At 40.8% G+C, this 27,609-nt stretch overlaps 1 protein-coding gene across 4 annotated transcripts; it reads left to right on the forward strand.

The window, feature by feature from the left end:
* The first annotated feature begins 280 nt into the window (after positions 1-280).
* Ppm1k (protein phosphatase, Mg2+/Mn2+ dependent, 1K) lies at positions 281-26,616 on the forward strand. Of its 4 annotated transcripts, NM_001443548.1 has the most exon segments (9): positions 281-435; positions 1,230-1,321; positions 5,790-5,907; positions 8,999-9,516; positions 11,260-11,360; positions 17,843-18,008; positions 18,421-18,565; positions 19,415-19,549; positions 22,566-26,616. In NM_001443548.1, coding segments are annotated over 6 exon segments (1,119 nt in total). In that variant the 5' UTR covers positions 281-435; positions 1,230-1,321; positions 5,790-5,907; positions 8,999-9,076; the 3' UTR covers positions 22,698-26,616.
* The last annotated feature ends 993 nt before the right edge of the window (positions 26,617-27,609 follow it).

Genomic DNA, 27,609 nt, shown 5'->3' on the forward strand with positions numbered 1-27,609 from the left:
TCTGATTCGAGGCCGCCAAGGCTCATCGGGAGGGCGGGGCGCCATGTCGAACAGCTACTGGCCCAATTTGACGTCTGTCTACAGGGCTTAATTGGCAATCTGAGAGGCCAAATCGCCAGTGCAGGAGGCTCGTTCTTATCTAGATCCGTAATTGGCTCAGATTGAGGGCGGGCAAGGAGCCCTGCCCTGCTGAGCACCAACTGGCTAGCGTTGTTGTCAATCATCAGAAACATACTCCTCCGGGTCTCCATTTGGCCAGCTGCGGTTGAAATTTTTTTTCAAGAATTTCCAGGAGTGGAGGAGGCTGTGGCTTCTCTAATTGCTTGGTCTGGAGATCAGAATCAACAGAGAACTCAGCTTTATTTATCATCCAAGAAAGCCTTCCCTTCCTTCCATTAGCCAATTAAGAAATTTACAGACACAAGCCATTACAAGGTAAGAGCCTGAAGAGTTCGATTCGTTTATTCTCCTAGGTTATTGACAAGACATTGGCGGTCCCCGGAGGTCTTCAGGAAGGAGAAAGAGAAATATGAAATGAGTTCCTGCAGCTTACTCTGAGGCCGAGTCCTACGCGCATCTCTCCGGGCTCGATGTGCTCCCCGTTTCTCGAGGTGGAGAGCAGCTGCTCTCGCCTAGGCCCTCGGCGGCTGTGCCCGAGCATCCGGCTCCCCAGACACAGCCCCGATCGGCCTTGAACTTGACCTCGGGCTGGAAGTGAGCGCCAGGGAAGCAGGGATAGTGGGATGGGCGGGGTCCCATGGAAAAATCAGAAAGCGAGCTAAGATAACAGAAGCCGCTCTGATTCCTCGCAGCGAGACCCCTTGGTGCGCTCCAGCGGGCTATAACAGGCTTCCTCCGGACCTATTTCTCGGCCAGAAGACTCCGGATGCCGGGAGATCTGCTGGGCTGCCCGGGCTGGAGAGTGTTCTGCCACGTCCAGCTTTGGTCAAGGCCAGTAAACCAGCCCAGAACCCTGTCCATTCGGGACTTGTGAAGAGACTGGTTAGAAAAGGGTTGTGGAGCCCTGGCGGTTTGTTTGGATCTGAGAGCTTGTGTTTTGCCTTGGTAGGAGAGCACTATCTTAGGGACATGTGGCTCGAGGTGCGGGTTTTCGCAGCCGCTTTCTGCATAAGAGAAAATTTACCCGGAGGAGACAAAGATTGAGGCTCTGGGTAGAAATAGCTAGAAAATTTCGAGTCTCAAAAGCTCCACTGGTGTTTTCGTTGTAGGAGCTGCAGGAATAGAAACTGCGAAGCCCCTTACCCCCAGGTGTGCACCAACCCGGTTGAGCAGATGTGGCCTCTGCTGGACCCGTACCCCGGTGAGAAAACCTGGGGGCGGCCTGAGATCCAGATCTCCAGAGCTTCGCGGAAGGGAGGGTGTCGTCTTGCTGGTGTGTGTTGGAGCTTGTGGAAATTGGAAACCAGCTCACCACTGTATGACAAGTGTCATTAAATAGGAAGCTTTGGATAATGGGTTCTTGTTTATAATTGTTTTTCTAGAAATCCGAGTCTCTTTTTCCTTGACTACATCACACACACCCCTTCACAGAGTTGAGTAATACTTTTCCATACTGTATTCTCAGTTCGCCTATCCAAACAGACTTTCACATACGACCTAAGGGAGTCGTTGACCTTTTTGTTGTTTTCTTTTCTCCAGTAAACTAATACATTTTCTTTCTTCTAAGAGGACATAAAGACATTAAGATTGCCGATTTTCTAAAGTTCATTTCTGAAGTTTTCAGATGGCTTTAGTTATTTATTGGGGTGCACTGGGTTTTTGCTGGTGATGATGGATGGTGGTAAAGAAATTTGGAGTTTGAGAATATTAAAAAAAATCAGGCTGGTGATGTGGCTTGACTAGTAAAAGTGACCGCCTGCTGATTTCTAGCACCAAGACCTACTTTAGGGCACGAGAAGGTATGCCTACAAGATGTCCTCTAACCTGTGACTGCCTGTGCTGGCCTGCACTGCCACATACATACATACATACATACATACATACATACATACATACATACATACATATAAAAATTATCATGTGTTTCCATTATGGGAAGATAACAAAGTGCCACTTTATAGTTACCTCACCAGCTTCCTAGAGGGCGGAAAAATCTAAGCCCTCTGCTGATTGTCAGAACCCCCAGTTAGTTAATCCTGCTGGGTGCTTGCGTAAAGTGGTAAGAATGAACTTCCTCTTTGAGTTGTTTTTGGCATTCAAATTCCCGGTGTCAAAACCTGCTATGGAGATAATGCCTCCTTTTTCCAAAAATGAAATTGAACAGCTCTGGAGTTAAACTACTGAGCAAGTATAAAGACCGGGAAGTATGAAAAGTAAAGTTGGTGCGATAGTCTTGCATCTGTTTGTGTGTGGGGGTCCCTGTGCTATGAAATGAAATGGTGATCTGCAAACTTTACGAGGCAGGTGCTCTGTTTACTGATGGTTTTTCTTGTTAACTGGGTCTTAAGTAGTCCAGACGGGCCGTTCATTCCTGACCCTCCTGCCTCACCCCTCCAAGTGTCGAGAATCTAGGGGTGGACCACCCCACAAAGCTCCTTTGTGGATGTCTTTGGCCTGAGATTGCCGCTCTGGAAATGTGTGTTTCACAGTCTTGAAGACAATCTGTGATTATGACGCTCTCACAGCTTCTTTAACTTTTTGAGCTGAGATTCCTGCTAGATGGAGTTACTTATATGGCATTGATGTTGTTCTAACATTGCAATTTTATTTAGTTCTTCATTTCTTTCCTGTCAATTTTCAAGTAGCAGGTTGAGGAGGAAGATGGGGGAGAAAGGCTTAGTCACATAAATCATGTGGAAATGGTGGGAAAGGCATATTTTCATATATTTATAATAGAGAATGTAAGCTAAAATGCATTTTTTAAAAAATATTTATTTTAGGTGAGTACAAGGTCGCTGTCTTCAGACACACTAGAGGATGGAATCGGATCCCATCACAGATGGTTGTGAGCCACCTTGTGGTTGCTGGGAATTGAACTCAGGTTAACTGGAAGAGCAGTCAGTGCTTTTAACCTCTGAGCCATCTCTCCAGCCCCTGGAGTGCATGTTAAATTTTGGACATGTACATAAATTTAAAGACTGATGTGGTTAAGTTGTGATGCATTTTTGTTTTGGTTGAGAAATAAGAAAGAATTTGAAATACTTCAGGCAAGAGTACTTTTCCCCCTTTTATATACAATTACCAATACATTTTGGATTGGTTGTGTTGTATATCTAGGATTCCAGGCAAACCATTTGTCTTTATTTTCTTCCTTGGCATAGTTGAAGTTTACTTATTGTTAGTGGACTGAATCACATGCCTTTGTGTATATGCTCGGTATTCCTTTAAGGTGTCTGGGATGCTTTGTGTAGTAACAGGAATGATGGATGCTTTCACTTTGAAAGCTCACATATAATTGTTTAAATGGTTTACTCACATCAGTTAGCTTAGACTTCTAATCCACACTGGTGTTGTTAGGCGCTGCTTCTTAGTGGAGAAACCGATGAGCTTCTCCGAGCTCAGGGTCACTGAGCTGGCAGAGAGAATGCTTAGGCTCCTGTCAGGTTGTCCTAAGTGTGGTCTTTCACCCTTCCATTTTGCATCCCTCATCTGCTGTTCAGTTCATGGTCGTTTCTGCTGGTATTCCAAGACCTCTCAGACTGATGGTAGCTTTCCCCCCAAACTTTAAGCAGGCGAAATCTTTCTCAGTGTACAGAGCTTTGTTTGGTTTGGGGTGAGGATGCTCTCCTCTCTATGTCTCTCTCTCTCTCTCTCTCTCTCTCTCTCTTTCTGTCTGTCTATCTGTGTCTGTCTGTCTGTGTCTGTCTGTCTCTCTCTCTCTCTTCCTCTGTGTGTGTGTGTCTGTATCTCTGTGTGTGTGTGTGTGTGTGTGTATCTCTCTCTCTCTCTCTCTCTCTCTGTGTGTGTGTGTGTGTGTGTGTGTGTGTGTGTGTGTGTGTTTTGGACTTTGTAGGGCTGGTTAGATTTTGAATTGAGGATTTTATGCATGCTAAACCCTGCTCTACCACTAAGCTACACCCCTGGGTTGCGAGCAGGTTTAATCGGAAGTCTTCACATAGCTTGGGAACACAAGTTGCCTTTGAATAGTTTTCTTGAGGCTCTGAAAGGGATCAGTGTGGTGTAGTTGTGGTGTGGCAAAGGAGAGAGAACCACTTAAATCTGACCTTCTACTGTAGCACTGAGGAGCCAGCTGTATAGCTGCTTACATTGAACCTCTGCCAGCAAAATGCCCTCCAGCAGGTGCTTCTCTATAACTGCCCTGCTGCTGACTTTCTGAAGTGACAGTGTGAATAATATAAAAGGAAGGTCAAGTTGATGATAAATCTTAATTTATAGGCTCAAAGACACTTTCCACTTTTACCTTATCTTACCATCCAATAATATGTCTTGTGGATATTTGTTCTCTGCTCAGACTGCAGTTGTGTTTACCATTTGATTGTTATTTATTTTTGAACATACAAAGAAACATAAAAGAAGTACAAGAGTATCCTAGGAGACCTGTTGTAAAACTTGAATAATTTTCTGCTGTCCTATAACTCTGAAGTGGGTGCATGCCTACTAAGTAACAGGACCTTTGGTACACATGCTTTCAGACTGAAGACAGAGAGCGCACCTTGGTAATCTGTCTTCTTTTGACTTGCTATAACTGCTGTATCACTTACCTCTGTCAGTAACCATTATGTGCTATGTTATATTAGTTCGATATTTCTCAATTCTGTCACCTAAATCTCACACACTTTTATTGAAGCCTGTGCCTTGGAGTAATGTTATAAAAAAACAAAAGTTTGTTTAGGACCAGTAGAGATGGCTTAGTGGGTTAAGGTGCTTGCTGCCAAGACTCTAGTGTTCTGACCTTGAGTTCTATCCCTGGAACCAAGATGGCGGAAGGAGAGCAAGCTCCTTTAAGTAGTCTTGTGACTTCCACATGTACACCAAGGCACCCCCTCCCCATAATATAAATAGATAAATCAATAGGTGTGAAAAATAAAATGTTTAAGTGACTTTCATTCATGTTCCTCTGGGTCTTCAAGGACGCGGAGCTGGCAGGTGTTCTGATGAGTACTTTATGGCAAACAGCACTGAAATCAGGAAGTCATACAGGAGGGGAACATGGGTACCCCTAGACGGGGAGCCAGAGAGCACATTCTGGGGCCAGGTGGGCCCAGGCTTCTAAATAATTTGTTCTGGTGAGAACTAATGGGCCTCCATAAGAACTAACATAAGAACTCCATAAGAACTATTTGAATTTTTAATGAGCTGAAGGTCTGTGAGTGTCCTGGAGAATCACTGGTGTGAATCTTCATTCAAAGGCTTAAGAAGCTGGAATCTGCTGTTCACTGAATCAGCACCAAACACACCCCTCTCTGTTCACTGAATCAGCACCAAACACACCCCTCTCTGTTCACTCAATCAGCACCAAACACACCCCTCTCGGAGACAACTAAGCTTGCGTAAGGGAGCCTCCCCTTTCTGTTCAGTGTCCTGTGGTGCCGCCCATATTTAGAATGAGTTAGTTGACCACTAACATATCCCTTGGACTCTAAAAACACCCTTATAGATACACCGTAGTATGTACTACCCATTTTCTGTATCTCTCAAAATTTGGCCAAAAATATTTTTGTTTTTTTAAGAATTTCATACAATGTATGTTGATTGCACTTACCGCACCCCCTCCCCAACGTTTCCTCCTAACTCCTCTAAAATATACTCCTTAATCCCACCTCCCCTCAATTCACCCCCCCCTTGACCACTCTTTCCAATTTATACAGGCTATCTATCTATTCGTGGGTATGGAATCATCCAGACAGCATTATCAGCCTACCAGGGACTACATGCATAAAGAAAAACTGACTTCCCTCTCCAAAGAATGTCCATAGCACCTCAGGGGTGAGTTGGAAGAGTGCCCATGAGTCCACCCCTTTCATCCTTGAGTGTTGACTCATTTGGTCTTGTGAAGGCAACCACATCTGCTCTGAGTTTCCCACTGCAGTAATGTGTCACGTTCAGAAGACACTGTTTCCCACCACCCCTCCTCAGTTGATGGATCTTAGCACCTTTCTGCTCCATTTTGTTAGAGCGGTGGGTCTAACTTTCCTAATGCAGCAACACTTTAATACAGTTCCTCATGTTGCAGTGACCCCCAACATAAGATTATTTTTTGTTGCTACTTCATAACTGTAATTTTGCTGTTATGAATCATAAATGTAAATACCTGTGTTTTCCAATGGTCTTTGGCAACCCCCCATGAAAGGGTTGCTGAACCCCTAAAGCAGTCATGACCCACAGGTTGCAAACCACTACCTTTGCTGATCCCTAACCCTTCAGAGGAGAGATGTAGCATAATGGTCCACTTTTGTCTTGAGTACTCTACAAACACTTATTCTCTTGGATGGGCTGTGAATTTCTGCATGAGTAACAGTCCAAACACAAAGATGCCCGCCTGCAGTGGTATAGAGATAGGAATTTACAAAGCACTCTCTGGTTTCAGCAGTGGGGTCTTTCATATAATTCTGGTGGACAACTGAGAACAATGACATTAGCCTGCAATGTTTAAGGAGTTTCTGGGACACCCCTGACCGATAACTAGGGGAAAGATATTCTAGCACTCGGCTTTTTATGTGGCTACTTATGTCTTCCAAAGGGAGCATTATCTCCTGCATAGGGTTTCCCTCCTTCTCTCCTCTTCCTCTCCCTGAGCCACACGGAGGATATTACATGTATATGTATACGTTTTAGAAAGTTTATATGGCTTTCCCAAACATCCTTAGTGCTAGTTATCCCTCTCCCTACCCACCCCCATTCTCATCACAATTTCTAAGGGAATTAATTGGTACTGCATTCTTTGTTTGACTGCTTTACCTGTTAAAGAAGATAACAACCCTTCCCACCCTTGGCTAAGCTGAATTTCTAAAATTTCACCTGAAAGTTATTGCTTGAAATTTGTAATGCATTCCTACATACATGGACTCCAATTGGCCGTGTGTGTGTGTGTGTGTGTGTGTGTGTGTGTGTGTGTCTGTTTATGCATTTGGAGAGGTTGATACAGTCATATCTCCAGGCCCAGAAGAGATAGATTTTTTAAAATTCATTTTATTATGAAATAATGTTGATTGTTTGAATTGGTGTTTTGCTGTGTTTTCTAGACTAATCTGAACTGGATGAAAATGACTCTTCTTTCTTCATTGACCTCAGTAGCTGGGTCTACAGGCAAAGCCACTACAGATACAATTCTGACTTACATAGTTGAGAATAATCTACCTATATACTTCTTTCTGCACTCACATCTTAGCCTCATGAGTTAATTTCTCATTTATAAAGGAACAGAACAAAGTGCTGTGGAGAAAAGTCTGCGCAGCACTTGGCGTGGATGGTAAAGTGTCAGAAACACAGCCCTAGCTACAGGGATGTTAGAATTCCCTGATTATTTCTCTTAGTACCAAGAAAGATTTAGGATTGTTTTTAAGTAGAAATGCAGAATCAACAATGGTTTCAAGAAGTACAGTCTTAAGTGTTGTAGCATGCACCATTACTTTTACAGCACTCAGGAGGCAGAGGAAGATGGATCTCTATGAGTTCAAGGCCAGTCTAGTCTACATAGTGAGTTCCAGGCCAGCCAGGGATACAAAGTGAGACTCTCTTTCAAAGAAGAAAAGGAGAACGTAGAGTCTTAACTGTCTTGGATGTTGGTGAGCTGCTGGCTTTAGAGGAAAGGAGAGCTACACTGCTATCCTAAATGCATAGGTAACGTGCTCACAAATCTGGACTGCTTGCCATTAACAGTGCCCAGATCCTTGCTTTACCACTTCATGAGCACCTACCACAAAGCACCACTGGAAGGAACTGGCTTATTTTGCTAGGTGATGTTTACATGGAACCAATTGACATTGGCCATGCTAATATGAAAAGCAAAGTTTAGTAATTAACAGATCTTAAAAGTCAGATCTGACATCCATATCATACTCTCTCTCCAAGGATAAGGGGCCATCATCGAGAAGGAAGTGGAAAGACTGTAGGAGCCTGATGGGGGATGAGGGACCAGAGTGAAATAGGGACTTCTGTATACGGAGGCCTGCTGAACTGAGAAGTGCAGGGCAGCTATGGATGCTGGCACCAAAGCCAGTCAGCATTCTAGTGTGGAGTGGGAAAGGGTGCACGAGAGCCCACCCCTAACTCAAGAGTTATGGACAGTAGATGGTCTCTAGGAGAGGGAGAGTCAGTTTAACTGGGTGACTCTGGTAGGTCAACTGACCTCACACAAGAGAACTTGGGCAACTCGAACTGGAGTTGACGAGTTACCCCCTTTTTAAAGGGAGGAGGTAGGAAGTAGGGGTGTCTCTTGGAGGAGTTGGTCGGAAGAGTTAGGGTGAATATGACATACGTACACTGTATGAAATTCTTAATAGATAAAAATATTTAAGGCAAACTCTGATCTAAAATTGTGTGTTTGCTAAAGCTTAGCTGCTCTTAGAGTACAGAATTGTTACAAATATTCTATTAGTGAGCTTTTTTCTTATTCCCATCCTTAGGAGAGGTTGTTATTGCTAACATTTACATTATCTTTTCTTCAGAACAACTGTGTGGAGAAAGGATATTAACTTACAAAGCGTGGCCCGATCACCAGCACTTATGATCGCAGCTGATTAGGAGTGTACAATGTGACCTTACTTCAGACTAGCTGAATCAAAACGTTCATTTTAACCATGTCCCAATGTGATAGCAGGCTAAATGGGAGAAGCGTGTGTTTGTATGTGCATATTATCGAACATTTATCGAATTCAAACACTGTGAGGAGCGTAGGTAAATTTTTGATTCAATGTTCTTAAGACGAGGATGATGTAGGGTACCTAACACACACACACACACACACACACACACACACGTAATGTCAGTCTTTTTATGGCTTTTGTCTCTGGTGGCTGGGGATGTATTGGCAGTATTCTGAATTACTGACTGTGACTGTCTTTCCCCCCGCCTCTAGGTACATCCTTTTTCTTCAAGGAATTCTACTATTGCCCTATTTGTCTTTCCCTGTGACTGGGGCCTTTGGCGTTGCACTATGTTATCAACGGCCTTCATTACTTTGGTGAGAAGTGGTAGGAACCAGGTGAAGAAGAGAGTGTTGTTAAGCTCCATCCTCCTGCAGGACCACAGACAGATGACTCCTGCCTGCTACTGCTCCATTTCGGAGCCCAGGTGTTCTCGGTTTGATCCGGACGGAAGTGGGCAGCCAGCCACTTGGGACAATTTTGGGATCTGGGATAACCGCATTGATGAGCCAATTCTGTTGCCACCTAGCATCAAGTATGGCAAGCCAATTCCCAAAATTAGCCTGGAGAACGTGGGCTGTGCCTCCCTCATTGGCAAACGAAAAGAAAACGAAGATCGATTTGGGTTCGCACAGTTGACAGAAGAGGTGCTATACTTTGCAGTCTATGATGGGCATGGAGGCCCTGCAGCTGCTGACTTCTGTCACACACACATGGAAAAATGTGTTACGTAGGTATAATCCTCTTGGCTTTGAAGTTCCTCTGGGCTTTCTGTTGAAATGTTCTCCCTTTGTTGGAAACGTTCAGTATGGACCAAATTACTTGAGTGACCACAGGCCACTTCGTCAGTGAGTAGTAGTCAACATAGCATCTAGAACTGGTGGTTATCTCCAGAAATGCATTTCCGAATCTACAGCCTTAGATTTATATCCATTTCAAGTAAATTATAAAGTACAAAGATAACTTGTGGGAAATTTTACTTGTGTGCATGTGTCTGTGTGTGCGTGTGTAGGCCAGTGGGTAACATCAGTGTCTTCTTGTATCATTCTCCACCTTACCTTTTGAGATAGAGTCTCTTAAAGAACCTGTAGCTCAGTGTTTTGGCTAGACGATGAGCCCACCCCTGGGGTTCTATGTAAAGACATGCATTGTCTTCTTATGGGAGCTAGGGATCTGAATGAAGGTCTTCATGTTTGTACAGCAAATACTTTACACATAGAGATATCCCCCTAGTCCTGAAGAAGAGTTTAATCAGCACAGGTAGGTTTACTTATTGTCTTAGTTATTTTTCATAAAGAGACCTGGTGACCAAGGCAACTTATAAAAGAAAGTTTACTGGAGGCTTGCTTACAGTTTCAAAAGAAAGTCTATGACCATAGTGGGGAATATGGTGACAGGTAGGCAAGCATGGTGTTGGAGAATGGTGTGGGTTTTTGAAGTCTCACAACCTACCTAGTGACACACCTCATCCACATCAAGGCCACACTTAATCCTTTCCAAACAGTTCCACCAAGTTGGGACCAAGCATTCAAATGTATGAACCTGGAGAGCTATTCTCACTCAAGTCAACATACTTAACTATATTATTGAGGACCACAATATTGTTAGAATTAGAGAAAGGAGACAGTGTGGCAGTTACAGTCATGAACTTTTTTTAACATGTTATTTATTTTGTGTGAGTACACTGTCGCTGTCTTCAGATACACCAGAAGAAGGCATCAGATTACGTTACAGATGGTTGTGAGCCAAGTGGCTGCTGTGAATTGAACTCAGGACCTCTAGAAGAGCAGTCAGTGCTCTTAACCACTGAGCCATCTCTCCAGCCCAAGAATTCTTTAAGACTAGGGACTTTGGGGTTGTGAGATGGCTCAGAGGATAAGATACCTATCACCAAGCCTGAATTCAAGCTTGGCTTGACTCACATAATAATAGATGAAGAGATCTACCTGACAGAAGTTGTCTGCTAGCCTCCACACACATCACAGCATGAAAACATACAAAATGAATAAGGAGGGTTTTGGAGTTGGTTGTTTTCTCTACTTATTTTGCATGTGAGGCAAAGCCCCTACCGCTTGACTGTGTCTTCAGAAAGACTTGTTTATTTGTTTTGAGATAGAGTCACATAATCCCAGACTATGCTAAACCTGATTGTGACAAACAAGGATGTCCTTGAGCTTTTCGTGTGTGTGTGTGTGTGTGTGTGTGTGTGTGTGTGTGTGTGTGTGTGTGTATGCATGCATGAAGCCAAGCACCAGAGTATAATGGCCTGATCCTCAGTCCAAGAGTATCACAGTTCAGTTCATCATACTTAGTACCTTCCAAGATCAATAAATCTTTCTGGATCCTTAGATCTTCAGTGAAAGCACCCGAGAGGAAAGCTGTGAGGTCTGTTGTATGACTTGACTGATGCAAGATTGACTGTGGAAAGAGAAACCTACTTCAAAATGATTGGTTTTCTTTCCTCTCCACAAAGGGATTTGCTTCCTCGGGAGAAAGACTTGGAAACTGTCCTGACCTTGGCCTTTCTAGAAATAGATAAAGCCTTTTCAAGTTATGCCCACCTGTCTGCTGATGGTAAGTGAGCCATGGCATTCCTCAGAGCTTTGAGGGTTGACACGTCAAGACAAAAAATGTAGGCCTTTAGTGGCAGGAGTTTTTGTAGAAATAGTTTTATACAAAGAATCATTTTTTTCTTTTTCTTTTTTTTTTTTACAAAGAATCATTTTTAAATGCTGCTTAGAATCTGAACTAAATAATAATTATAATAATTAACAATAATATGTTTCACTTTTATGTTCAAACCCTTGTAGAAGGGAAAGCTCCAAAATGGTTGTTACTGAATTTTAATTTTAAAAAGATTTTTAAATGTTTCAATCTATTTGATTTGTAATTTTATGGACAAGATGTCCATACTAAGAGAATCCCATCCACCACCACCTCACCACGAATGAAACTACTACAGGACAATTACATCCGATAGGTTGATAATCACTCAGCATTACTGTAAGAAATAGGGGATCAGAGAGATGGTTCAGTGGGTAAAGACATCTACCACCAAGCCTCATCACCTGAATTCTATTCCCAGGGTTCACAAGGTGAAAGGAGAGAAACAATTTCCATATATTGGCTTCCAACCTTCACACATGTGCTGTGCTCGTTCATACATACACTTAGTGAAGACATATTCATGCACACACAAAGTAAATAATTTGCGGGAGAAAGAGATGTTAGCAATCGGTCCTAAGTATGATAGAAAGTGGCTAATTGGCATCCATTTGTATAGTCAGAAGAGAATATTTGTCTTCTGTTTTTCAGGCTTGCAACGTTCCTGTGGTAACTAGCTATATCTTTGTTTTTGTTGGGTATAAACAAGGCAGGACATGGCAGGTGGATTTAAAAGTTTGTGTACTGTGTATAAGGTTTAAAAATTAATGTTTCTAGTTTCAGGAAAATATGTCCAGGATTTTTCAGTTAGCTCACCAAAAATGTCTTTCTATTAATGTTAACTTTGAAAGCTTCTGCAGCCACCATCCAATGTATGCCTCCTAAGGCATGGGGCTGTGTGGGAATGTTGATCGTAGCTAGTTCTGTCTTTACCTTTAATAAGAAAAGTGCGCCACAGAAACACCATTCAGTTGGATGGAAATTCTCTCCATTTCACTCACAGATTAGGGCCGTGTTCATTTGCATATTTAATAGCAAGAGCTCTCTACCACTGAGCTTCACCTCCAGCCCCTTCCTGTTTGCTGAGACCTTACCATCACACTCCCCAGGAACACCTTATAACCAATCCACTCTTTCTCCATATTGTAGAGATAAAGTTTTCACTTGGTGGATTATTTGAAACTATTTTGTCTTCTTCTTCTGACACCACTCGCCTTAAAGTTCCTCTCTGCCTCTTTAAAGAGGAGTTAACAGAGGGTGAGGTTTATGCTCAAAATTTAACTTTTGCTCTAACACATGAAGAAGAAGTGAAACGCTTTCTCAGTTTTACTTTAAGGGGGTAGGTTGGGGCAAGGTTCAGTAAGCAGCCCAGGCTGGCTTAAAACTGTGTAATCCCAGCTGGCTTCAAACTCACAGAGAAAAGTGCATACTGTTACAACTAGCATTTTCCTAACAACAGTGGTTATGCTGTGTTCTTATCCACTGCTAGGTTGGCTGTGAATTTGACTGCATCATCACTGCACTGTGGGCTGTAGTGTCAGTATTATGCCCCAGCTATTGTACAGATAGCGGTGTTTACTGCCTATGAATTATAGAATACAGTAATCAAGAACATTGGCACGTGACCAACACTAAGATTTATTAACCCTACATATGGGCAAACAAGCTTTGTAAAAATTGATCTAATCAATGTTGGTGATTAAAACCATCAATACTAGCCTTGGTGTCAAATTTTAAAACACTTATCTTTAGTCATTGAATTTATAACATTTAACATGTGTATCTTAATGAGACTCTCTAGTTGACTCACATGATCAAACAGCTAAATAAAGAACTAAAGTATCATTTATTTCTAATAGTAAAATTAGGTTAGACTGCTTAATTTAGTTCCCCTGTCACACTTTGGGATAATCTCAGAACTAAATGAAGATGTCTTAAGACTTACTCTGCTTCTTAATGGTCATTTGCTGCAAAGTATGAGAGAAAACAAGATAGGGCAGTGTATGGTAATGCTATGTTTAAAAAGTGTTTTAACAGTTCTGCTGTGCACTGTGTGTGTGCATATTTCTGCTTTTTAAAAATCAGAGTTTTGGGGACTATTTTAAAGATTATCTGTGCAGATCTTCCAGATGGCATTAGGAAACTATTTATCAAGCATATTAAAGTTACTGAAGATAGGAAACTATATGCTAGCCTTTCAGGATTGGAGTGAAAGAATTCGTTCTATCTCTTACGGTTTCAAAGTTATCCAAATTTAAGAAATGTAAAATTTTAACTGAAATACTGAAGCACTATCAATATTTTAAAAGTAGATAGTACTCTTTTGGTGTGTGTGTGTGTGTGTGTGTGCGCGCGCGCACATGCACGCACAGACATGTGTTTATGTTGGGGGAGCAGTGTTTCAGAGTCATGGGTAGCTAGCATACATTTTATAGGACCACAGTTACCCTCTCTACTTCCTGTCTTTTCTCATTTCTTTACATCTGCCTTACTTTCACTTCTGTTGAGCCCTTCCTGTAAAGGAGTGCGGATTCCTTTTTTAACAGACCTCATGCATACAGTCTAGACGAGTGTTCTACCACTGAGCTAAGTCTCCAACCTTTTTGGCATCACCTTCAAGATGTTTAAATTCGATTTATGTCACACATCTTTCATGTCTGACGAAGCCAAGTAATTAGTTAATATACCATCACTTTATTTCTTACAAATAGACACTTAACAAAGTGGATGGTGGGAACCTCAGATCATAATGCAATCTACCCTATAGGTACTTGACGCGTGCTGTGCTTGTGCTTGGAAAGCAGCACCGCTCCTCAGGATGACATCAGGAGGAGGAGAACTGCTCAGACTCAGAGTGGGCGCTATCGATGGGCACGCTGTGTGGGAGCCTCAAATTCTGTGTTCTTTTTTGTAGGTAACTAAACTCCCAACATAACAAGAGCTATAAAGGCAAATTTGCTTTCTGTGCTGGGATTGAACCCAGGACTATGGGCTTGCTAGGCAAGTGCTTTGCCACTGAACTGTACCTATAGCTGGGCACAGTATTTTTGAATGCTCCTCTTATGCTGGAGGTCACCAGATGTGAACAGCCTTGAGGAGTTGTTCTTACTGTGTTGTGAACTGCTTCAGGTTGTTTATTTCATTTTAGTGTTCATGAATCATACATGTTAAGAACACCCATTTCTAATAAATAGTTCAGCAATATTAATATTGGCTGATATGGATTATTATTTACACAGCTTAATAATCACTGGGGGGGGGGTGATGTTAGATTTTTTTCTTTCTGTTGCTGTTCAAATTGTGATTACTTTTCTTCTCTTCTATTGACCTACAACACTGAGGAAAAAGAGAGAAAGAACAGCAGAAATACTTAGGATTACATAAATATATAAATATGTATTATCAGTCAAGATCCACACTGCCTACCTGTGAACAGCAAATTTAAGTTGTCCAACTGGATAAAGTTCTCCGTGCTAAATTGCTGTCTTACTGTGAGCAAATATGCTGTGAACAAATGCCTTATGTCCTGTTTCTGGCATAGGAGCTGCTTTCCTTCTCTGTCCTTCTCTGTGTCTATTGAAACCCTAGTCAGCTAATATATACTATAGTTCACATACACTCTCTATGTACTACTTAACAAATATAAATGATTTTGTTTAGGGGGATGGTTCTAATATTGCTACAAACTAAATCTATAATGTATTTTTTCTGCCTCAATTAAAATACTGATTTTCCTGTGTTTGAGACCAGCTATTGTGTGTGTGTGTGTGTTTGTGTGTGTGTGCGCACGTGCGCATGCACACGTGCACATGCACACATGCATGCGTCTGCACACACGCAGATGCATGTCAGTGTCACCACTGGTCTCGTTTCTTACAGATGCATATGTTCATACCTTTTTCTCTCTCTTGGAATGATCAATAATTATTAACTCTAAGCTACTGAGTTTTGAATTCATTGACTTGGCAGCTCCTGGAATATTATGTGACTTGCTCGTGTAGTCTTCACCAATAGAAACCCTTTCCTTATTTTGCAGCTCTTTCTCTGCTCTCCCTTGTGTTGCAGGTTTGTTATGTCTGAGCGTAATTTCCGGGTGAAATTCCCGTTTGCCTCTGTGCGTGTTATTTGTGGCAGAGAACTAGACCAGGAGCCTGTGGACGCTCTATGCCGGGCTTCAGTGGAAAGAGAGATCTGCTTAATTTTGTCTCAGCTGAAGGAGTCCACAGTTCCTAGTCTGAACTACTGGAAGGGTCCCGCGTCCTCCTTGTCCCGTTAGTTGAGATGACTTGCAGAAGAAATTCTCCAGTGAGTGTCAAGGCTCAGTGAAAGAAGTCATAGTTTTATAGTTTTGTTGCTAGGAGGGCAGAAAGTGAGAATTTTTACTTCTAAGTTAATGAAAATATAGCCAGAAGCAATGCTTCCTCTTAACACTTTCCCCATATATCCTCAGATTTTGAAACTGTGAAGGTGAGTTGAGAAAACCCCAAACACTTTAAATTCAGAGGGAAGAGAGCTGGGAACTACAACCCAAACTGAAATTGCATTTATAAAATGTTAAACGGTTTAAAAGCCCATTGCTGACAGCTAACACCAAGAGTAGAGGATCCCCTGGACTGGTAGCATCTAATAAATTCCTATGTTCTCTTTTCTGCCTTTTAAAATAATTTGAAAATGAAATAGTTGATTGACCTGTTAAGGTTCCATTGTGGTATGGTCTTTTGACTAATTTCAAATTGAAAGCTAAAACACTTGTAATAATAAGCATCACTAATGTTTTTGTTGAAACATTTATGTCATGCACTGACATATCTTCACGTTGCCATGATAACAATGCTTTGACCTAACTGTTCCAAAATCAAGAGATAAATGGGAAAATAGTCCAATTGTACATGCTGTGTTTCAGTAGAGCAAACTCAGCATGACTACAGAAGATGGAGTACACTTTATCCATGCTTTTCCCTTTTCTGATTAAAGCAGGCATTTTAATATAATTACCAGAAAATGTATACATCTCTTTCTAAAATGCATTATCGGGTGATTTTTAAAAGTTGTCTTTAAAATACAAACCTTGGAAAGATTTGACTGTCAATTAAATCAATTAAAGTTTTCTAAAATCACCAGGTAGAGTAAAAGTCATCTTTGCATGATCAGGAGACTTTCTACAAATATTACAGAGATACACTCAAGTGATTGGACATGGAATTTTTAATACAAAATTTAAAAATTAATCAAATATAAAAATTGACAGTGTTTGTTAAAGAATTAACAATGTTTATTAGAGATAATTCCTGCTTTAAGTGAGTTATTTCTCAATTTCTTCCACTTTGCTATATTGTTCTTTGGCTCATAGTTTCACAGTATTCCCACTTTTCACAAGGCTCAATGCACATTAAATATTTTTAGTAAGTAGTGAACAATATAGAACAGATGACGTTAGACTAAATCAGAGGAAGACACACAGATGTGGCTTGCTTGGTTAGAAGGAAGAGTAGTGACCTCAAGCCCAGTAACCTGAGGCTTCACTTGATGGCAGAGAAAATGCACATGGCTGACATGTGCTTGTCCAGGCAAGGCTGCCTAAGTGGCAGCTGGTCCTGCTTGTTTGTTTTGGCTGCAGATTCTGTGATTGGATACTTTTGGAGCTAATAGTGTTTACTGTACCAGGTTTATAAGGAACTGGAATGAATTTCATTGTCTACTACTCAGATCTAGTCATCTAAGGGTGGCTATAACTTTTCTTCACGTGTAGAGCAAACAAAGAGAAAAAGGGTATGGGTCTTTAATTGGTGGGTGCACACACGCACGTATGTGTGTGTGTATGTGTGCGTGCGTGTAAATTGACAGAGTTCTAGAGGGAAGAATGTACACAGTAGAACTTAAAGAACACATGGGCTGTACTTTGTATTTCTCTCTTCACCTATTAACTGGTAGTACTTTCACTGGTTGGGAGGAAGGAATAGAAGAACCCAAATCTCATGATTATAAAAAAGTCAACTCACTTAATGGACCCAGCAGATCTGTCATCCTGTCATAGCAGCCAGATTAGCCTCATGTTCATGTTTTATTTTGACGCCCGTCAGGCACACTAAGGCATCATAATTACTAGTTTTCATCAGCTGTGCTTTTCCCCGCACAGACCATTTGGAGACACTGGTGCTTTGCTAAGCAAATTAGTTTACCAACGGTTTTCGTTTGTATGGCACCTTGTTACTGAGTTAAATAATCTGCATGATCTTACTTACATAGTTTGTATTTCATTTACATAGCTCTTGTTAAATTAGAACTGTTCTTCCCAGCCTTAAGTTATCATGCTTCTGTTTTATTTTGTAATTAAAACTCCATATCTGAACATTTCTATCGCTAACTGATACTCTATTTTATAATATTTGTAGCAAGCCTCCTGACCTCTGGGACTACTGCAACAGTAGCCCTGTTGAGAGATGGTGTTGAACTGGTGGTAGCCAGTGTTGGAGACAGCCGGGCTCTTTTGTGTAGAAAAGGCAAACCCATGAAGCTGACCACTGACCATACCCCAGAGAGAAAAGATGAGAAAGAAAGGTACTGTCACCCCCCCTTATTATGGGTTGATAGCTATAGTTGCCATAGAAACAGTGTTCTGTTTTCCTCGGGGCTGATGTAAAACACCAGGGCCTCTTGTAAGCAGGCGCACAGCCACTACCGCAGTGCAGATTTTCTTGTTTGGGTTGGTTTGGGTTTGTTGAGACTTGTGCAGCCCAGTCTGGCTTTACATCTATACCCTGCTTCCTTGGCCTCTCGCGTGCTGGGATTATCAAGGTGTGTACACCGTATATGGCTTAAATTTTTCATTTCCTTCTCAACCTTGCCAAGTGGCTGGATTATGAGTTTTGACATACTAGGCTCATATTTCAATATGTAAAATTGGTGTTTAAACCAATGCCACGTTCTATCGTTATTGTTATTACTATTAATTTTACTCTTTCTTAACTAGGATCAAGAAATGCGGTGGGTTTGTAGCTTGGAATAGCCTGGGACAGCCCCATGTAAATGGCAGACTTGCGATGACAAGGAGTATTGGAGATTTGGATCTTAAAGCCAGTGGTGTAATAGCAGAACCTGAGACAACCAGGATTAAGGTAAGAAGGAATCAGAGAATTTCTGAGACTTGTCTCACACTGATGGCTGTCGTTGAAGATTACCTGAAGGGAAGATGTTTTTAAAGGGGTATTAATTTGTGTAAACTTAAAATAAGATGCTTATTTCTGGCATGATGAGGGTGAAATCTTTGGCTTCTGCTTTCCCCAGGTAGACAGCCTCTGTTGTCCTTCCTTTCCCAAAGCCTGCCATTCAAATCCATTATCTCTGCCTGGAAGTCATCGTCAGCTTGTCTCCTCAACTGAACTCAACAACCAGCCCTTCTACTTGTACAGCACAGTGCCTCTGTTACTTTAAACTGGCCCTAACATGATACATGTCTTGCTGCCTCCTGCTCTAGAGCTCTTGGGTCAGCCCAGTATAATGTGGACTTTACAAATGGCAGGGCATGAATGTTCATAGTTTAAGAAAGGATTTCCAGTCTTAAAGATATCTCACGTTTATTTTATGCAACCAGTACTTATATCATATCTACTATGTGGCAGCCTCTGTTCAAAAAGAGATACCAAGCTATCCTCATTTTACAAGGAAATGAAACAATGCTAAGGCCTAAAGCATATCAGGTACCTCCCCCACCCCTAGCCCACGTCAAATAAATAAGAGGCAGCGTTAGATCCAGCATTTGACTGTCTGTCTGACCTTTTTCTTCGTATCACTAGGTAAATGTTTGGTTTATCTTGAGCGGTGTTGATTCCTAGCTACGTTTTCAGTTTGCCAATGAACCACGGCACAGATGAGCACTCTGAAGAGTAGATACGATTTCCAAACTACTGAGTCATTCAGAGGCACCGTCTTCTTTGTTGTCAACGTTTGTTTGCTTCTGGTTGCAGCTCTACCACGCTGACGACAGTTTCCTGGTCCTCACCACCGACGGGATTAACTTCATGGTGAATAGTCAAGAGATCTGCGACTTTGTCAACCAGTGCCACGATCCTAAAGAAGCAGCTCATGCTGTGACTGAGCAGGTGACGTAGCAGAGCTTCTAGTGGGAAATTCCCAGAGAGAGGAGAATTAGGGACAGCACCAGGCCAGCAAATGGGGCTCCACCTGGAGTGTTACAGTGAATTTGACTCTTGATTGTGTAATGGTTCTCATGAGCAGATTTTTACAGTTCATACATCAAGGGAATGTGGAGCGTACCTTCTGACTTTGAACGCATCTTGAAAGAGCGTAACAGTAGTAATTATAACAGTAATAAATAATATTTTATCCATATATGGTAACATAAAAGCACCGTCACTGTGATCTTCTGAGGTCGAGCTTTTCATTAAAAGGGAAAACAGAGAGACCAGGCCACATGACAAAACTGAGCCTCAAACCTACTCAAGCCAAGGATCCTGAATCCAAACATTTGACCTGGAACTACACTGTTCCAAGTAAATAACCAGTGTGAGCAATGAAAGCATAGTCAACTTTTGCCTACTAACTGGGTGATAAAAGGGACCAATAAAAATACAGGAAGTAAATGAATGGAATATCAGTCAGGGCTAAAACTTGAAAATGGGTAATAACCAGAAAAGAATATGTAACAGGCACTTCTAGTCTGTCCTGATAGACTGTGGTTTTAAGTCACTGACTATGTTTTAACTCAACACCTCTGTTACATTTCCACTATTTACAGTTTGAATGGCCCAGACTTTTAAGGACTGATATTTGTGATTAAGACATAAGACCTTTCTTTAACTTTTATTTGCACACGTGTGTGTGTGTGTGTGAGTGTGAGTGTGTGTGAGTGTGAGTGTGTGTGTGAGTGTGTGTGTGTGAGTGTGTGTGTGTGAGTGTGTGTGTGTGTGTGTGTGTGTGTGTGTGTGTGGGTGTAGTTTCTTTTTTCTGTTTTGAAGACATTCTTATGTAGCCCAGGCTGGCCTTGTATTTGCACCATAGCTAAGACTAGCCGTGAATTCCTGATCCTTTTACTTCCACCTTTCAGTGTCTGGGATTACAGGTTATGCACGATGACTGGTGGACCTTACTTTTAAAATGTTACATGTTTAGTTTAGCGTTAATGGACAAGCACTATTATAATGCATAAATTATTTACTTGCCATCTGGGCTGTCTACCTTAAGTAGTAAGTCACAAGCTGCTTATGAAATTGAAGAAATAGGCCAAAGTCCACGGATAAATACATTTTCTTAAACTCAGCTACCCATCTTGTAAATAGATGTACTTTAGTTTATACAGGTAATAATATTTATAATAAAAATATTTATGATGATAATAAAAAAGAACATAATAATGTTCTTACTTCTGTCCCGTAAATAGTTCTCCCAAAAAGAAATGTGTGCTTATTCTCTCATAGAAGGGATGAGAGGTATTTTTTAAATAGAAGGAAAAAATAAGCTTTTGTATCTATTTGTGTATGTCTCTTTTTTCAGATATTTTCTTACCTTGTTAGGTTAAATTCTTCATTATTGAGTTTGTGGGTGTGTGCGTGTGTCTTTGTGCACACTGATATTGTGGTGCGTGTCACGGCGGTCAGAGGGCAACTTCTAGGAGTTGGTGCTCTCCTCGCACCTTGTGAGTCCGAGTCATTGAACTCTGGTATTCCAGATTGATGGACAACCTGATGGACAGCTGATGGACAGTGCCTTTCCCACTGAGCCATCTAGCTCACCATCCTTAGTTTAAATTTGGAAAAACAGCCTTGGCATGAGTAGCCCATGGCTGTAGTCCCAGCTACTCTGGAGCCTGAGACAGGAGGATTCCTTGAGCACAGAGTTTCTATTAGTTTGAGTAGCAGTGAGAATTCATGTTTTCTCCTCCCCTAGTTGAAAAGAAAAGAAAAGAAAAGAAAAGAAGAAAAGAGGATGAACAGCTTCTTCAAATAACCCCTTAAAAATACATGTTCACTTACAGTTTGGACTATGGGTGGGTGTGGTGTTCGTATGTGTGTAGTTCTGTTTCTCCAAATTTGGAGAAGTTTCTGACTGATTTGAGAAGTGGTAAAATACATTTATTTTGCAGTAACCGGGAGCTGAACTTAGGGCCTCTTGAATGCTAAGTGAGCACTCTACTAGTAAGGGAGGCTCAAAGCCCTGAGAGAAATGGAGATTTTCACTGCTTAGCTTTGCATTTTTATTGTTAGTGGAGTTGACTTTTAGCATGGGGTTTTTCATGCTTTCTATTTCTTTTCTCCTCTCTGCCCATTATTTTGTCACCATTTTAACAACTGTACATTAAATATAATGATACTTGACACACTTTAAACACGTGTTTTTCCTTACAGTTGGTTTGTAAGCCTTGAAGCTTTTCCTACCAGACATCTTTCCCGATGCTCTCCTTTGCAGTGTTGGCCCCAGGCTGTAAAATTCTTTGATCTGTTTGATGCTAACTGTAACCCTAAGCAGTTCCGAACAGTACTGACCAGCGCTCATCTATTTGAACTGCTCCCTAAAAGTGATTTATAATCCTGCTGCAGACAATTAAGTTTATGTCTGATTATCCATCGAAGAAGGGATATTAAAAACATTTTTGTTATAACCTTGTGCATATCCATTTCTGAGATTTTTAAATTTTAAGGTAGCATATAAAGTGGTAGGTTTCTAGCTGTGTTTTCATACAAAGATGTTGTCCTATTTTCTTCCCTTTTACCCCTCACCCAATCTCCTTCATTTCTTGGGCTTCACTCCATCCAACAAGCAATTTTGTTGGTTAAAATTAGCACTTATTAAGGCTTGACCGTGATTGGTACCATGCTAAGGGCTTTGGGCATGTCCTCTTTAGGAGCACAGGTAATTTCTATTGCCAAGATTGCTACAGTGGAGGACAGGATATAGTTGGGCCATCTGTAATTCATGTGCACTTAATAACCGTATGGTACATGGATACAGGGTGAAATCATCCCAAACCTTGTTAGGTAATTGCGTTTGTATTGTAAAGTGTGTGTAGGGCCAGTTGGCCTTCTAGAGAAAGGATGCTGTGTGTTGTTGGCACAAGATCCCTTGACTCCAGCGCTTGTCTCTTCTTCTCCACGCCTACAGGCAATTCAGTACGGTACTGAAGACAACAGCACTGCCGTAGTAGTGCCCTTTGGTGCCTGGGGAAAATACAAGAACTCTGAGATAACCTTCTCATTCAGCAGAAGCTTTGCCTCCAGCGGGCGATGGGCCTGATCGTCAGCTCAGAGTCGGTGTTTCTGTGCAGCAGTGTGCCAGTGGGCTTATCGAGAAACTGGTAACACACAGAAGGCCACCTGTACCCGTGTGTCATTGTAACTTGATAGATCCCAACAGAGTATATATAAGCTTACCAGCCGCACACCCAGTAGTATTTTCATAAATCTGCCTCATCATTATGGTCAACTGCACATGCTCAGTGTAAGCACGGTCATCATTATGGTCAACTGCACATGTTCAGTGAAAGCACGGTAACACAGCTGTGAAGCCGATGCGCATCTCTGAGCTGAGTGAGAGAAGAAGCGGTTTTGGTCCATTTGATGAGTGATAAATCTATTTGGCTTTCTAAGTTTTTAAGACTAAGAGGCAAATTTAGTTTCTTTTTAGTAAATTTGTTCATTATTCAGTTGGACAGTTTGTTTTCTAAATTTTGATTGCTAGCCAATCTGTTTTTGCTAGTGTTTCTTTTTCCATTCTCCGTAGAAAGCAGGTCCTCACTGACTGACCTTGAACTCCTGGGTTCAAACAGTCTTCCTCTTCAGCTTTTACCTTTTAATTTTTAATTTTTTTTATTTTTTTAGAGCAGAACAAGCATAGATTTATTCAAGAAGTGTGAGAAACATATACCCAGGAGATGGGGAATTCCAAGAAAGGAATACAAGGGTTGTTTTTAATTAATGTACCAAGGAGTGAAAATAAAACCTAGGTTCTCTGTTACGGTGTACTCTCTGGATCACTTATTAAGAAATTTAACCCTGCAAAAGACATGGCTAAAGTGTATACATATTTATAGATAGCTTTCTTGTGCCCTTCCCCATCCATTTCTATTTTTATGTAGTTAAATATGCTATATAGTTGTAACTGTTCCTTAATCTCCAAGACTGTACAGACTCTTTGGTCAAAATATGTAAAGTGAAACACTGACAACATCAGTCTTATGTAAGTTTGCTGCTGTGTGCTTTGTGTATAGTATGTTTATATCACTTTCTGTGCACACAGTAAACAATTTGAGTCCTTTATTAGTAAAGATAATATTATAACAACTAATACTGTTATAGACATAGCTTGGGGTTTATTTTCCTTGTTTCTAAGATTTATGCAAAAGAATAAATCTTTTAAAAAGGATGTTCAAACACATCAGCTTGCTATGTAAATTAGGGGTAAAACCACACCCCTTTTTACCTACATGTAAAACTTCTGTCAAACTGTGAATCCCTGAATGTGTGTTTGGAATTGATCTATATTTTCACAGGGTAATGTGAATTTGATATATGTGCAGTGAGTGTATATATGTATATTTTGAAGTAATATAAAATTAAAGGGAACAATCTTGTGGAGCATTTATCAGCTAGCTGTAAATTATTGATTTATTTATCTCTAAGGACACTCAACACATTGAGTGTCAGATTCTCTGTAGTAAAGAATCAGTGGTTATTGGTAGATAACCACTATATATTAAAAACAAATATGAGGGCCAGATATGATGGCCTATACCTATAATCTCAGGCCTTAAGGAGGAGACAAGGGAATCAGGATGGTAACTTTGAGATTAGCCTGAGCAAGTTCCAGGGTAGCCTGAGTCACAGCTTGTCTCCCAAAACAGAATATCAACAACAAATGTCTGTAAGAGACATTTTATTATGTGTGATAACCAAAGAACAGGGGCAGACATGTTGTGTGGTAATTTAAATATGAAATTATGGGATCTGAAAAGGACAGGAAATGTTAAAAGCAGCTTGGACTTTGGTGGCAGAAACAAAAACAATGAAATATATATATACCTGTCAAGTCTGACATGTTTTCTTTCTTTAACTTTTGTTTCAAGTATTTAGTAAAAATAAAGAATAAGTCCTCAATAAAGAATCTAATGTCTTTTCATGGATATTAGTTGAAAGGAACACATTTTTCAGGCATGTTACCTTACACGTGCAGTTCTCCAACATCTGGGGAGGCCCAGTAATCCTGAATAGCAAGACCCCATGTCAAGGGACAAAACATGGGGAAGAGGATGTATGTGCTGTCCAAAGAAGCACGGGAAGACTAGCCGAGCTTTGGGGCTTTCTTGTTGAGTCAGGTGTTGGAACAAAACTATGAAAACAACTTTTGAGCGTATGGAGGACGTGTAAACTATGTGCACAGCAAAATTCTCCAGCATAAAAGTGGAATGTGGTGTGTGCTTTGTTTCTGTTTTGTGCTCTTCACATTGCGGTTCCCCCTTTTACTTTGAAACTAGGATCGAGAGTGAACTTGTGATGTTCAGAGGTTTGAGGGTCGTTCCTAGATGAAGGCGTGTTCTAGACCTGACAAGGAGGAATCTGTAGGTGAAAGCCTTGGGCGTGTTTGAGCCTGTTTCATCTGGAAAAGGTTTTTGATGGTGGTGATGTTAGGTAGGTAGGTGTGTGTGTGTGTGTGTGTGTTTGGACAGACTTGTCTCAGCCTCCTGAGTGCTGAGATTATAGGCATGTGCTTTCATGCCTGATTTTACCCGAAAGAAATTTAAAAGACAAATTTAGTCCTCCTTGATTAAGCATAAAAAGTACTGGTCTCCACAGGGGCCGGGCTGCATCCTTTCCTATAGGCTTTCTTTCTTAACACACATTTATTAAGATCAAACCTGAATAAAACTACATGTTAATTTTAAAAAATACACATGTCTTTATTTTCTAAGTCTTAGTATTAAAATACAATTTAAAGAGTATATTATAAACCTTACTGATAAGTATACATGCGTGCCTCTGTTATTGGAAATGGTACAAGAGTGGAAAATAAGGGACCGTTCTTACAAACTTCTCATTTAGTATCAATTTAGCTGGGGGGTTGCCATGTGGCTATAAATGATAGAATACAGAAAGTATATTGTATTTATGTGTGCCTTTCATTTACATACAGTATGTAGAAAATTTGTGTTGCCATCAGTTATTTGGTGAACCATTATTAAAAAGTATTGAGACAGTTTAAGATTATAAATTTTTAATTATTTTATCAGTTCAAAAGTAAATGTTGTCCTGCTTCCTGTCAGCTGTTCATTTGTTAGGATTCTTTGTGTCTCGTCACTGCTTCAAATCTAGGTTTCTTTTCCCTCTCTGGGGTCAAAGAATCCCTTGGAAGGGATCAGTTTTGCTTGTTTGTTTGGTATGAGCTTTCCCATATTATAACATTTAAAAAATTTTATTTTGAAAAGGTAGTAGCATATAATCTAAAATATAGAAATTATTTAAAAGTTGACTATTAGCTAATTTTCTAATAATGGATATGTAATTAATCTCATGCTAACATAACATGCTTTTCATGTTATGAAACTGTTTCAGCGTGGGACTTGGGGAGTTCACTTTGGAGTTAGACAACTGTAGCCACGCATTTGTGTTTTCCTCTACTGTGAGGGTTCTCCATATACCTGTGCCTGTAAAACATGGGGCCATAAGGTCTGGGTTGTTCCCTGACATTGAATTTCTTAGTTTTCATTATGAGAATGCCTTAAGCAGGAATAGCAAGCTGTGTTTAACAAGATGAAGAAACCAGACATTGGCTTGCCTGTTGTTCTTGGCCAGTAGTTTCTGTGGCAGCTCCCATTGATTGATTGATGGTTGGAATGGTTCACGGAGTCACAGAATTCTAGATTTTGAGAACTCAAATGTGTGCCACCAGCAAGAGCAACTGACCTGTGTGGTTGGGTGCCAGTACAAAAGTCAGCACTGTGGTATGACCTAAATTAACTGAACTTCTGTTGCATGTCTCTTGTGAATATATCTTTTGTAATTTGTCAAAGTCCTACTTGGTACAGTACATTTGTGGTGAATTTGACTATTGTTTTAAATGTATTGCTAGAGTGACTGTGAACAAAGTAAAAAAATAAAAGCCCATCTCGACGTTGAAAACATCCTAATAAAATGCACATAATAAACTCTTCCTAAACTCCTGCTCTGTTTTTTGGCGTCCAGATTGTTCTGTGTTTATTGTGTCTGTGATCTGAACATTATAAAAGGTAAGGATCAATAAGGATAAGTTGTTGGTGGGGGAAGGTGGGCTCCTTCAGTAGCCACGTTCTATTTGCCAATTAATGTTAAGATGCTATAAAAAATTCTTTCAATATTTGTAATGAGGATTTAAGCTATGGCCTCACAAAGGCTAGGCAAGGGTCCTCCATTAAGCCAAGTGTCCGGGCCTTTTTCACTGTTTTTATTTTGAAACACAGTTTCACTAAGTTGCCAACACAGCCTTTAAAAAAGCAATCCTCCTGCTGGAGTCTACTGAGTGGCAGGGATGGCAGGTCTGATCCAGCACGCTCAGCAAGAATGCTCCCTGAGGTGCTCGATTTATCCTCTCTTTTAGTTCCGTCTTTCAGAAGATTGAGTGGTAGCTCAAAAAAAAAAAAATCAGGGTAGTTTCCACATTAGTGATTTGCCTATAGCTTTAAAAAAAACCTGATATATTCCATTGCAGCATTTTTATAATATAAAAACGAGAAACAGATGCTTGTTCATTACACTGTCAAGCATTACGTACTTACCACGGAGCCTTGTGTTTTGACTGAATGAGATGTAGTCATTAACACTCTGTAGATACAAGAACCTTTCCAGGAGGCACAGATTCTGTGGAGCTGAGGTGGAGAGCTTGTCGGTGGCCTTTTGTGTGTGTTTAGCAGCATGGTAATCAGTATTTGTCAAAAAGGAACTACTCTTTCCTTTGTTACTAATTTTTTGGAGTCGAGGACTCACAGTCCAAGCCTTGAACTTGATATGTAGCTGAGAATTTTTTTCGTTTCTGATCTTTCTGCCTCTTCTTCCCCAGTACTCATGACTCACCACACCCAGTTTTTACGTGAACTTGGGAGAGAATCCACAGCTTTATATAATCCAGCCAAGCACTGGACTACATCCCCAGCCCTTAAATGAGTAAATTACTACATTAG

The sequence above is a fragment of the Rattus norvegicus genome, chromosome 4 (assembly GCF_021556685.1).
Source record: "Rattus norvegicus strain SHRSP/BbbUtx chromosome 4, alternate assembly SHRSP_T2T, whole genome shotgun sequence".
In the NCBI taxonomy this organism is placed as follows: Eukaryota; Metazoa; Chordata; class Mammalia; order Rodentia; family Muridae; genus Rattus; species Rattus norvegicus.